Source organism: Atta cephalotes, assembly GCF_000143395.1.
Source record: "Atta cephalotes unplaced genomic scaffold scaffold00014, whole genome shotgun sequence".
Classification (NCBI taxonomy): domain Eukaryota; kingdom Metazoa; phylum Arthropoda; class Insecta; order Hymenoptera; family Formicidae; genus Atta; species Atta cephalotes.
In genome coordinates this window covers 5133776-5148539 of record NW_012130078.1, presented here as the reverse complement: position 1 = coordinate 5148539, position 14764 = coordinate 5133776, and the positions used below count along the sequence as shown (strand labels likewise).

Genomic DNA, 14764 nt, shown 5'->3' with positions numbered 1-14764 from the left:
TCGTCATCCTCGATGGTCAGTCTCGCGTTGTGACGAACGGGACGTAAGCTTCACGTCTGCATGATCCACGACGTCGCGCTGTGTATTCCTTCTTCTCTCTCTCTCTCTCTCTCTCTCTCTCTCTCTCTCTCTCTCTCTCTTTCTCTCTCATTTAGCATCCGTCTTCCTCTCTTTTACGTCTCAGCCATCGTCATAAAGTCAGTCAGGCGCACAGGACGAGGTTTGCTGCAACTCCCTCCACATCCCGCATTGTTCCTCCATCCATCTCTCTCTATTGCACTCACGGTCCGCCACCTTCCTACCGTCTCTCCATTTCTCTCTCAGCGATACGTCCCTCTCTATCACCCTCTCTTCCGCCACTCGCCCCCGTTTCCCCGCCATTGTCTGTATGTCATGAAACGCACGTAAAGACGTATCTGGTTAAGGTTCGCGCGAAGAGGGGGGAGGGGGGGGGGGGAAGAGGAGATACGCGAGCAGGAAAGGAAGAAAAAGCGAGAAAGGGAGATAGTCGAGGGGAATGAAAACGAGACACGTAACGGATCTCGTATTTTCATCCCCTTGCATCTCGCTGTCCGCTTGGTTCACCCGAAGCTCGATTCGCTTGCAGGAACTGCCGTAACATCGAGAAAAGCTACGTTGGTGCAGAATTCGTCCGGGCTCGGACTATTTCATTATCCTGTCCGAGGAGAGGCGTACTGTGATCCGAAACGGAGGAGTGCGACCCTTTGGGAGATTGAGAATTGTTAAGTCAATGAGATAAGTTTACGCTACCATATTGATTCGACATTACAGCTACCCTTTTCTCTTCGCTTTCTTCGTTCGAGAATGATTTTATTGCGCCTGTCTTATACGGGATGCGAAACAGAATTTGTTTGAAATGTACTTACATGTTACTTACTTTTTTACACATGTCAAATGAAATCTTCCGAATACGAAAGAAACATGCTATTGAATGGAGAAGCGCGCGAAGAATTCATAAATAAAGTCGCAAAAATATATTAATACAATATAATATAAAAGAATTAAAAATATTTACAGTATTTTTTGCGTTTCGAGATATTAAATTTTTATTGACTTATTTTTTGTTAAGTTACATTTCAATTTTTTTCTATTTCAGCGGAAACTGTGATCACAGTTTAAAATTTTGATTTTTTAAAAGCTTTCTGTTCAAAAATTTATTCCATTTTATATACAATTATTTAATTTTTTTTCTTATTATTATCTGTTTTATCTTAATTTAAACAAATTAAAATTTAAAAATTAAATAAACTCTTTTAAATAACAAAAATATCAAGAAAATAGAAGGACAAATTAGAGTCAAATTCGAATATAGATATGTGTAATAAACGTTTAAAGTTTTAACATTCTGATAAATTGATATGAAATATAAATTTAATTTAAAAACTTAACGTTACATTGTATTACATTGTATTACATGACATAATTCGGTATCAGAATTGTGCCATCATCAGATGTTATAAATTCGCAGAGCAAAAACGTAGTGAAAAAGTCAAGTATATTTTGAATAGTCACTATTAAGTCATTAAACGGTATAAAAGACACATTGAAATATCCTTATAAATATATGTAATTCGTATCTTATGTGAATCCGATGTAACACTATAGATGGAAGGTGAAAACGAAATTACTCCGATTGCGAGCAATCGGAAAATTTATATTTAAATTTATATTTTATATCAATTTATTTAGAATGTTAAAACTTTAAACATTTATTATACATATCTATATTCGAATTGACTCTAATTTGTCCTTTTATATTCTTGATATTTTTATTTTGTCTCGCTATTTTTGCTCCTCTGTCTTTTTCGCCTTACGTTTTTTATCTTGTTATTTTCCATTGCCCTCCGCCACTCTCACTGCATGGTCGTCCCCATCGACTTGGCTTCCGCTCTCTTTGAGGTCTGCAACGTTTCAGTTGGTTCGGGGCGGCATAATCAGCCCTTGTCGGAAGGGTGTCACGGTAGTTAGCCGACACACCAGAGTTTACGATGGAACGACGGTATCGTAAATTCCTCGTGCATTGTTTGAGAATTTGTGAGCGCTAATCGGTCCTCGTCACGCTGGCGAAAGGCGCGCCGACGTCGTTCTCGTCGACGACATCGTCGCCATCGTTGTCGCTCTTCGTTGCAAGATTGACGTTAACGTCGACGACGGTCTGTCATCGATGGATATTCGTGGAATTTCACGCTCCGGCAAATTTCTCAAATTCGCAGGCCTGATCGTAGCGCTGCACATTTATCGGATCGCTCGGGAAATGGATGGATTTATAATCTACGCCAGATTCATTTTTGAAATATTGGAGGAATATTATCAGATTACTCTTCGCGTAACGTTAAAAAGAGCTGACATTTTGAAAGCAATCTTTTTGTAGCGCATTTCGCCTGACAGTCATATTTTTAGGAATTTTAGAATACGTATAATTCTAATTCTATGACTAATGTGTTTATTATATAATCAATAAATTTATCTTATGCATTTATCATCGCCGACTACAAAACATGGGATTTCAATGTGACGCCGTGTTACACCAAAGTGCGATCGATTTAATCGCACGATGAAATACGTTTAACGCGTTATCAAATAATCAGATCTCGTAGAACAATGGTCGAGCGGATTAACTGCGTATATTATTTGCGTTTCCACGACAGGTACGTGAACCCCTTCGGGCGTTAGCCCGAGATAAATAATCGTTCTTCGTTCCGTGAAGTTTCACGAGTGTACTCGGTACCTGCCCGAGTACTCCAGGTACTTATGGTCGTATTTAATTTAGTGTATGAATTTTATGCGCGCCGAACACCTCCACATTATATGTGTTCGCTTGTAAATCAACTCAGCCGACATTCTCTATCGCGTGTAACGTGTACACGCAAGGGTTGCCGCCCGTACAGCCTCTCTACCTATCTACCCTCCGGTGGCACGATGTGCAAACTCCATTATAGGAATTTTCCCTCCGTACGCGAAGGCTGCAGCAAATATTTTACGATCGATCGGCTAAAGGGAGAGAAGCCGACCTCCGTAGGGCAACCGAGGCAAATCGAAGCGGATGCCGCTTTGCCTGCTTGCATTACAATAGGTCAGCGTTGAAATTCAAAGCGGTCTTTCAAAGAATTCATTAGCCGATACAAAGTGACATCGCGCTTAATGTGATATGATCGCGCATTTAATGGCAAACAAAGTTATCGCGATATAATAACTCTCTTAGAGAAACTGCACTTAAAAATGCGCTAATTTTACCTGTCGAATGGCATACTTTTCAATTTCCTGTGAGCTTCTTACTATTTGTCAAAATGTCAACTAAGAAATATACCATAGATTTCGTGTATTTCATTCGCCTTGCCTATGTAAGATTTATTTTTTTATGAAAACGGATCGCTAACGACGTTATTTATTTTTTATGATTTATAGTACAAATTTTTTTCGAAACGGAGGAGCATGATGAGGTGGGAGAGACTGCATCACTGGTGAAGTCGAGATTAATAGCGTTTCTCGTTCGGTTACACTGACGTGAATTTATGATGCTACTAATGCAGTTACCTCGTTTTAAAGTAATGATTTTTGAAACCAAAAGCAACCGCTTCTTCGCATCGTAATGAGAATCGGCTTGGAAAAAAAACAGGGACGGTGCATTACGCGTAATTCACAGAATGTAAAGTACAGAATCTCATTAGTAGTAAGCGGCTTATTTATTTTGCCATAAATGCAAAAATTGTCGAGAGACACACACGACAGTGCTATCTTCCAGGCATTCTTAAGTAATGTTGCATTTTCTCAAACTTCATATTTTCATAATTTTCTCGATTTTGCGACATATTCAAATAATTATTGTGTATATTGTGCGCGCGTCACTATTCTATCAATCTACAAAATAGTGATAATATCATGGAACAATTTTGAAACTCTAAGCGATCTATTAAAGCGCTTATCGACAAATCCATCACTGGTTCTGCTTAATACAAGCAGATTTAACTCATTAAAGCCTATAATACTCTGAAACTTGTTGACGAAGCTACATTCTCTCTTGACTTGGTTTAATGCTTCAAGTTCACGTGCTGTTATATAGCAATAATTATTATATATAATAATTTTTTAGATTATACAGTATACAAAGCTATGATATTTCAGCGCAATTAATAATCGAAATAATAATAATGCTATCCTCTGCCGGCAACTGAATTTTAACTCTTCTATTAGCAAGAAATTTTCGAGAAAAACAGCAAATTTTTCTAGTTTTGGATTGCATAAAGAAATGAAAAATATTCTGATATATTTGTCAAAATTTTAACAATGAGTTTTTACTATTATATAAATTGTATTTTATTTATTTTTTACAAATTTAAATTCGGCACATAATCACATATGAGAATAAATTAATTTCATATACGCGAATGTCCGAATGTTTTGACGCGCGATCATATTTTAAATATTTCGATTCAACAAAGAACATATATCGTATTATTTAAAAAAAAAATCCAAAATTTTTGATCGTTCATTGGCGTTCTCTATGAAATTTAAATTTATCAAAATATCGATGGTGTTTTTAAAGACCTCTAGTTGCCGGCGAAGGATTAAATTTTTTACTGATAAAATCACCTATATAGAAAAGGAGTTAAAAACCGACTTTCATCAATGTTGTAAACTTCATATCGAATAGCACTTTTTCACTTTTTCAAGTGAAAAAGAGACTTTAGAGAGAAACACTTTAAAAAAAAAATTGGCGAGTAAACGATCACTACGTGATGTGTCCTTCTGTCTCGTCTGAGCAGAGAGCCGCGGAATATCAGTGAAATTGCTGGTATCTTCGCGAAACGGAACGACACCTTCGTATTCGACGAGTTCCTCCTCCGGTTTGAGCGCGCTTTATATGATTTGCGGAAACGAGGAGGAAAAGGTAAGAAGCGGATAGAAGATAAGTTATTGCTCGTCGAGGTATGCGGCTACGTATTTCCTTATACTTCCGCTTCGCGTTGGCATCTTCTTCATTCCGGTCTATTGTCGGCCGGATTACCCGTTAAAGAGTGTTCATGAACGTTGGCGGTATTGCGTCGTCTGTCTAGATTTAAATCCCATCCATTTGCGGCCGGCAAATCTTATATAATCATACTCTGCAAAGTGTATCGCTCGATCTGGACGCTTCATTCGCATGAATGACGTCTCATCGCGTATATATACATTCTCGCACAATCGCTATTCCGTACACTGAAAGAAAAGATCGGTTGCTGCAGCAAATTAGATGATAAAATATGGCATCGCATTTTTAATTGGATGTAGCTGCCAATTTTTGGTTGCGTTAGTCAATCGAAATCCTATGACATTGAGGATAAGCTAACACAACCAAAAATTGGCTGCAGCAACCAAAAATTGGCTGTTGCAGCCAATTAAAAATGTTATGCTATATATTTTACTATCTAATTTGCTGCAGCAAATCCTTCTTTCAGTGTAGAAAAGACTGACATGTCCCAAAATTATCAAAAATCGTGATTTCTGCATTGAAAGAAAAGAATGACTGAATATGATACAGCATTTTTAATTGGCAACCATATTTTATCATCTAATAATTTTGCTATGACAGTCAATTTTTTCTTTCAGTGTGAAGGATGTCCTTATGTCTACTGCACACTGGACACGATGAGTTATATCCAATGAAATCTCTGGCTTCTTCTTATATGACGATGTAAAATCCGATATGCAGTTATGCATTATGAAGTCGATTTTTTGTTACTTTGTCGAATATCGTTTTTTCTAGCTTTTAATATTGAATCGTATAGATTAATCATATAGATATTTTTAATTAATGTTTATATCAGGGTTTCATAAAAATCGACAGTCGATAATTGAAAGAAATAATTAGTATATCTAAGGCCTTGTACATATTGTAAGAAATATCAGGAACACAAGAATAATTATTAAAAATTAGGAATAGAGGATAGACCTAATGCACAAATAGATATGAATAAAATATTTATATATTTTATATCTTATTTGTATTATGCGTTAGATTTAATCTCTTCCTAACTTTTTTAATATTTAAGGATGCATTACACGTATTTATTAATAAAACAAAAAATATAGATTTTTCTAAAATATATTTGTGTGTGAAATGACTTTGAAAGTAATAGAAAGGGCAGCAATTTAGAATTTGGAAAAAATTAGATTCAATAAGAAGTAAATATGTTTTTTTTTAATTTAATCAAGATTTCTATTCGTTTAAATTATAAAATTGTAGTGTTAAATATAAATTTTAACCTTAAATATTTTTATTCGGAAATTTTATCTGTCTCAAAACTTACAAATAGATTTTTTTTAATTATTTAGGCATTCTAAATCACTCTACATAACTTGTCAGACTTCTAGACTTCAGCATTGAGAGAAAGGATTTTGTTAATTTAATGAGTTATCACCTATCTTTAATTGATGATTGGTAAATATGTGACAACCAATTTTGTTGTGATTGCTGCTGGTCTGCTATACCATCCAATTATTAGTAACAGAAACAAACTATATAGAATCTAACCTATCTTTTGGCTAAACTTTAGGCTCGTTCTTTGCATAGAATGATCGTGGAAGTCTTAAATAGGAAACCGACCAAGCACATATAATCTAATATAGGGAGAAGACTTGACTGGAATTCAATTTTTTGTGATTTGAGACTTTGCAACCGTCTACGACTTTTACATATATATATATATACACATATATGAGCCTTTTATTTGCTAGTGATACTATTGATTATTTGTTACATTGATGAATTAATTTGCAATCGTAACAAATTGATCGTTTTTTAACAAATATCACATTTGTTTTCCCTTGATTTGTTCTTATAACAAAATCATTTCTCTCAGTGAGCATTGTGTGTATAAGTAGATCAAGATAAATGAAACCTTCCACCGAGATATACCTTTCCGCACAAAACTTTGCTCAGAAATACATGATAATTTCACAAATGTATTAGATTATTCAACTGTTATGTACAGTTATGTATTTCTCGCGGATTCGGGCAGCGTTCTCTATTCTTATGAATAAGAGGAAACGCTCACAGACGGTACTTTAAAGTAAAGGGTCAATTCCACGCATAATTCCTGCGTTCCTGACATTTCTCACAGTCTGGCACCGTCGAGCGTGAAATATTTTCTGCTCGAGAATACGGAAGACACGTTCGACGGAGAGTGTCTACGCAATCGACTTGTCTCTTCTGCCTATTTCGTCATATCTCTTGCTTTCTCCATTTCCTCATTATTTTTCATTAAGTATCTGACGGAGTTACTCGCGAGCGTCTTACGAGTCTGGCTTATCTCCGCGTAAAGTTTTCATTTCTGGAAACTTTATCTATCTCGCGAGCGAAAAATAATTCGATCGATCGGCTTTTATATGCAATGCTGCGTCCACTCTCGATTTCAAAAGACACTCGGTGCGGAAGAAGGAGAGACGAGGAGAAAAAGTGTGACGTGGAGAAAACAGGAAGAGAAGGATGGATAAAGCGAAGCAGAGGAGTAAGAACGAATTCCGGAAGTTATGCACACAGAGGTGCAAGAAGCGTGGGATGAAAAGAGTAAGACTCTGTGGTGAGTCAACCAGGGATCAGCCCCGACCCGACAAGCGGTTCAACAAAGAGACAACTTTGCGCGAGATGATCTTGTTTACGTACCGGGTATCGATTTACCGAGATCGAGGTACTCCCGCACGGACGGGCTCAGAAATCCAGGTGGCACGACTGGGGCCTCGTTCGTCGGATTGTTCCTCTCATCCACGGGATCATCGTAGTAATAGTCGTCCTCGTCGGGATCGAGGGGCTTCGCCCGCTTTGACACTTTGCTGCCCTGAGCGCCACGTACACCGTCTGCAAAAGCAATTTTTAGCTGCAAAATATATCCAACGATATATAATAATTATGACAATCTTTATATAGAAAACATCAGTGGAAGTCCCAAGCATATTATAACAATCTGTATTGAAATGTAAACTAATAGAAATGTCGATAAATGTAAAAAATAAACGAGAAGATACACCTCAGAAAGTGGGGCATCATCATGTTGTTTTATGCTAAGGAAAGTGATTGCTCGATTTATTTTCTTCTTGTAAGTAACGGATTATCTTAAAGAATGTTTTCTTCATAATAATCTTAAAATATACTTATTACAAATTAGAAAATCTCATTTGTTATATTATCATCTTATTACAAATTGGAAAAACTCAATACCTATGTATTCAAAACAAGAATTTATTTTCTTTTAAGGAATATTATAAAATTCGATCGAAAGAACGATTTTATATAATAAGCAAATTGAATTTGTTTTAATTTAATAATCTTGATTGAAGTATTAAACTTAAGATTCAAAACATATTTTGAATAAGTGTGATGCTTGCGATGAACTTATGATAGATATGCGATATAAATAATAAATTGTTGAATCAACAAAAATAATTAAAAAAATATTACGAGAAACAAAATTATAAATGAAAGGAAGCACAACAAATGAATATGAATGATAAGCGTAAAATTCGACAAAATCGAAGAGAGAACGAGAATGAATCTAAAATTAACACATTGTATGTTAAACATTTTTATTATTTATTTCTGTGGTTAAGCTCGTGAAAAACTTTAAATTTATACAAATTTATTTTGCCTATTAAGACGGATTTGGTAGTCCATTTTTTTTTTCAATATTTAAATATTCAAGCGTTTTAATTTAGGAAGTTCGAGTTGATTTGTTGCACCCCAAAGCTAATGGCTCTGTTATCCTCTAATTGCATTGTGCGCGCGCTTTTCTCTCCGTATTAATTCGCATGATTGAAGTGTTCTGTGTTGTTTCTGTTATTTCCTTCTTGAGTCCGGATCTCTCCGTGAGAAGAGAAAAAGAAAATGGGGACTGGGAGAGAGAGAGAGAGAGAGAGAGAGAGAGATATGACAGAAACCAACCGCCGTGCCGCCTGGAACCTCCGGGAGTTGTGGTCATTTGAACAATTTGAAATTTAAATCATTTGAAAATGCAGGTCGACCGTCCCGGAGGTAAACAAATTTTTACAGTCTCTTTAATTCATGCGGGAGAATGTTTAATCGATGTTGTTCATCGCCGCGCTATTTTTCTTGGCAGAAACATGGCTGTTTTAATGCCTTACCTTCCTACCTCTTGCTTCTGCGCGATACAGGTGCACAATTTGCGTTCCAAATACGCTTTGTCTGAACATAGAAGATTCCTTCTATTGTATGTTCTTGCAAAATATTGGTTACGCGGATATATAATACGCGGATAATTTTTGCGAAATTTTTGTTGAAATATATCGTGCTTAAATGACACGACGGTAACTTCGACAAACGTCGAATTTTTCGGCTCCATATCAAACATTCGATAACTTTTCAATTTGTCCCATACGAACGCACACATCGCCTAATCGAGAAGCGATAATAGCGATTTAACGTCAAAGATTGGTCGCTGCGAACTGAAAATTAATTAACTCTGAACTTTCGAAGCGTGTTAATTTCGATCAAGCCAGCCACTGTGCGACTCGGATCAGCTTGACCGTAGTGTGAATATGTCTTGAACGTAGTTGAATAACGATCGGCGGCTGCAAAACTTCGACACGTCCTTTCATCCACAGATATGTATCTCGTGAAAACTTTGCGTCGTCTTGTCGTGTGAATGGACGAAGTTTCGTATCGACCAACAGACTGGGTCAAGTCTTGAGAATCTTGAGTTTGACTTCTACAAAAGTAACCTTACATGAGCTACCTTGGCTATCAACAAGAGTTACATCCGTGAAGATATCGAAAATTAAGACCAATAAATACGCTACGGAATTGCAGAATAAAATATTTTATCATTTGGTCTTTGAATAAATTAACCGGTCGACGAATTGTCATCATAAAAATTAGAAAGAATGACAAATTTGATTATTCGCGATTTTTAACTCGCTAGCGTTAATATCAATATCAAATATATATTTCTTATAAAGGTGAAAATCTTTTTCTACTGTACATTTTATTTTGTTTTACAATGATTTAGCGCCAATACATTTTAAACTTTCAACAGTAAAAATTTCATTCCAAACAAAAGTAAATTGAAAAAACAAAATCATCATTACTTTAAAAGTGAATTTTTATTTCTTTGAATTTAATTGGACTACTCTTATGTAAGGAGTGGATTATTTCAACCGAGACTCGATTAGCCAAAGTGAATAAGTTAAGTGAGATGTAGTCACTGATATAGTGAGTTTCAACAGATAGTGTCTCTTCTCGTAACAGAAATTCCAATGTCTGTGAAATAAAGCTGGGATGGTTGAAATGAGATTGTTAGACTAGTTTTGTGTAGAATTATATATAGAATTATAGAATATAGTTTATATACTTTTTTTAACGTGTGAAACTTTTTATATAGAAGTTTGTAACTCTTTTGTATATCTCCTTTTTTTTAGGCAGAAAATAAATTTTTCATATTTAAATAAAAATCATTCATTCTTCCTTTAGAGATATTATTCAGTTTATTATAATCTTCAAATTTATTCCTTTTTAACATTAATAAATTCACTCCAATTATTGAGTGGAGTTTTCACTCCCACCTCGCAGTAAAATTCATTGGCTCAGTTGTCACTAACGCTCGGAGTGAAATCTCAATTCAATGCAGTAATTTCACTGCTACAGATTTAGAGTGATATTACAATACAGTTTAAATATCGACAATTATATGCCCATTTATAGAAAGCGAGCTCTTATATTCGATGACAGATCGACAGATGAAAGCTTCTTTAAAATTTTGATACCGTTAATGATGAAAATCGTTTTATTACGAACTCCATTAAATTGTGTATTTTATTTAAGCCTTTGATGCGACGTCCCTGTCACATAAATGTGACATCCGTATTATCTAATGAATATTATATTTATTCAGTCACCAAGTTTCTTGAAATTGGCACTCTGTAAGATTATGAAGAGAAAATCTTTTGATGCAGTCTTTGAATATGAGATAATTAAATAACAGAATATCACAGTAATTAGACAAAACAAGAAGTCTTTTTCAACGAATTTTATTCGAGACAACAGATGCGGAATAAATATTATCACTCGGTCTTTGATTAAGTTAATTATCAATCGACGAATTGTCATCAGTAAAAGGTTAGAAAGGATAAAAGATATATTTACGATTTAAACTAGCGAGCATCAATATATTATATATTTTTCACAAACGTGAGAATCATTTCCACATGTTTGAACAAGATATTTTTGCTATCTCAACGAGTTTTGTAAATCAAAGAGCATAACAAAAGATCTATCCCGAATTGTCATATCACAGATTTTCATTGATAGGCGTCAAAACAATTCGTCGTCCCTCTCATAGTTACATGCAACGCACGAGCGAATTCATGATTAACGCGATAAATTCGACCACGTAATCGCGCTATGAATCCTAGGGCGTATCATAATCGGGGAATAGCGTATGTATTACGCCAGTTTACGAAAGCTCGTCGGAATCCGGTATTCATCCTGTTTGATGCCTGCCGCGGCGTTCGTGCCGCGGAAGCTAATTAATGGCTCATCGATGAGCAGAACTTTATGCGTCAAAACGCAGCGGTTTAATTCGTGCTCGCGAGCAATGCGTTCGCGGGATTTATGATCGCATCGTGTTGTTGATTTTCTTTCTTTTCCTCTCCTCTCCCCTCCTTTCCCGCGTATGAATTTTACCGCTGCTACGCTGGTCGCATGAAATACGATTTTAATGTTATGCGGGATCCCAAAAACGCTCACTGTAAATACTATTAAACATCGTAAAATATTTCTGTCCGCGCACGAGTCAAATGTTGTTTAATGCTCTTCAGTGCGCAAGATAAAATATTTCTGCTATTTTTAGGGACAACGCGCCACGTTTGTGAGTAATATTAGAGAATAATGTTTATGACTGTGAAAATTTAAATGAATAAGTGATTTTTTAATAAGTGATTTTTATTTTCCTTTTTCAAATAAGATTTTAAAGAAAACTGTATCTGAGGTGTTTTAACCATCATACTTAAGCCCACTTAAACCCAGTTTCACAACTCATGGTTAACTCTTAATCGAGGTTCAACTTGTTTCTCATCTTCTTACAATTCTAGAATTCGAAAGAGATAATGAATAAATTGAACTTCGGTTTAGAGTTAATCGTGAATTGTGAAAAACTGGGCCTTGATCGTGAATTTTCATTACCTGGTTAACTAAACTGTGGTTTAAACTCAATCTTATTTAATTTGATGATAATATAAAAAAAAATGTGCTTTTCTAGCTATGATTAATCATTAAATTACTATTTAAATCTGAATCAGTGAATAATTACACTGATATCAATGCCAACTGATAATCAGTGAATGAAATATGAAATCTCTAACCTAAGCTAATCTTTATTATATGATCTAACTAATTTTGTTTTAGTGCATAAATTCAATGAATATGGTATTAAAAGATTGAAATTAACATGCAAATATCAGTACTTTAATTATATAATGCTCAAACATTCTTCCTTTTTTAGTTGAACTTCAATTAGTCGTAAATAACTTTTAAAATTACTGCTGTGAAATCATTACTCTCTAAATTTGAATCAGTGGATAGTCACTAATTACTCAGTGGTATACTTGGACAATAAGTATGCCTTCCAACAAATGACACAGTATGACACAATGATCATTATATCCTTGTTGTTTGCCAATGTTAAACAAAGATGACATGATCACTGTGCCGCTTGTTGCAAGGCATTTATTGTCCAAGTATGCCACTGGATAATCAGTTCACTGATTCAAATTTAGAGAGTAATGACTTCATAGCAGTAATTTTAAGTTATTTACGACAAAATCATTAACTTAGTAATTAACTATAGAAAAATACAATTTTTACATTATTACAAATTAAATCTTAAAATCTAATCTCAAGTTAATCAGAAAATGAAAAATCGTTTAACCTTAATAGTTAATCGTCACTTGAAAAAATCTCTGTATAATTTAACAAATGCAGTTCACTTTTCCATTTTTTCATTAGCCATTGTCCAATAACCCTTTAGGGGGACGTCACTGAAATTATTATGATATCTGTGTCAAAGATATTCCAGCCTCTTTGAGGTATCATTAGTTTTTCAGCTAATTTTACAATTTCGCTCGTGTCGTTCATAGCTTCATTTCGCTGCGTATTTACGTTATGCCGCTCGCAAAAGGTGGATCGAGTTCCGGAGTATAATAAATATTGTCTATCTGTCCATCCTCCTCCGTTTTCCATTAAAGGAGCAGAGAGGAGTGTGGAAGAAAAAGAATCTCGCGCGCGACGTAACTATTTTCTGCGTTTCGCTTGACGCGCAAATATCCCAGGGAAATGGCGCTTTAATATCGCACTGCCGCATGAAAATTCACCGAGAGAACCGACCGGAAGAGAGCGAGAGAGGGAAAACGAGAACAGACACGTCGGTCGGAGAACTGCAAAGAAATTGGCACAAAAAAAGGAAGAAAAAAAAAGAGAGAAGGCGGCGAAGAATGGGTGGACACGGAGAAACAAAAGTTGAAAAGTATGATCGCGTTTTCCTGCACGTTCCTGCGTACTACGTGCGTACTACGTGGGAAAACTGCAACTGTTGCGGATGTATATCGTTAGGAAAAAAAGCGTCGATGTACAAACACGATCGCACGCTAATTCTCGTATTTATCCGCATATAACGCCGATTATGCACGCGCGGGTCGAAACACAGCTCTCTGGCTAAGTGAGAGGTCAAAGGATGCATCACTATTATCCGAACATCGTGTTTCCTTGCACGGAGAACCAGCTTAAAGGATGTTAAATATGCATGATGGTGTCGAATTATGTTGACCTCGCGATCTCCACACGTTGTATTAGCACGTATCGGCGAGGATCGTCGTCGATATTTCCGTATGGTAACTTCGATGAGCTGCAAGAAGATCCCGGATAACACAAGGTTACCATAAAATAGGAAATAAGGGAAAAGTTAAGAAATTTTCTAGATAATTAAAATTCTTGGTTTTAAAGAAGTTTACATAATAATAATAATAATAATAATAATAATAATAATAATAATAATAATAATAATAATTTACATTGCAATATATTTGCAACATTAATAGTAATTTGCATTGTTATGTTAAATTACTCTCAACAAAATATATATTTGACTATTTTTAAATTAGGATAAAAATTGAGAAATTTCAAAATATTATTAAAAATCAAGGAAATTAATGAAATTTTGTCTGAAAATTAGGGAAAAGTAAAGACAGGAATTTATGACAATCCTATATAGGAGATATAGGAAAAAAGATATTATTCCCGGTGAACACGATTCCGTCATTACGCGATTCGAAAGATCGATTGTGCTACGAAAATCGCGAACGTAAAAGCGATCCGTAATTTTTGAAATAAACGACGGATTTCGGATTTTCGTGAATTTATGAGACGATGATGCGCGCCGCGTTTCCCCCGATATCGAATGATAAAATACGGGCGCTCGTGCAAGTATCGGACCGCGGGATCAAATAACATTTGTTATATTAAATGCTACGGACAAACAGGTGTAATTATTCGGCCGGTCTGGCTGAATGCCGAATAATTATCAAATGCGTATCTGCGGCAAAAGTAGGTATTAAGCGAACTAAATTATCGCGGCGGGGATGTGTAATAACGCATGGCTGCGTGCACGTTGAAAATCGATTCACTATCCTGCCCCGAGGATGGAGCGAATGGATAAATTAAAAACAAGAAGAGAGAGAGAGAGAGAGAGAGAGAGAGAGAGAG

The 14764-nt window shown here is 35.5% G+C and overlaps 1 protein-coding gene across 1 annotated transcript in view; it reads right to left on the bottom strand.

Moving 5' to 3' along the window:
• Positions 1-14764, bottom strand: part of LOC105617917 — a 72299-nt gene that overhangs the window by 9439 nt on the left and 48096 nt on the right. The window contains exon 2 of the mRNA XM_012199453.1: positions 7664-7874. Coding sequence (XP_012054843.1) covers positions 7664-7874 — 211 coding nt within the window. The remainder of the gene's footprint in view (positions 1-7663; positions 7875-14764) is intronic.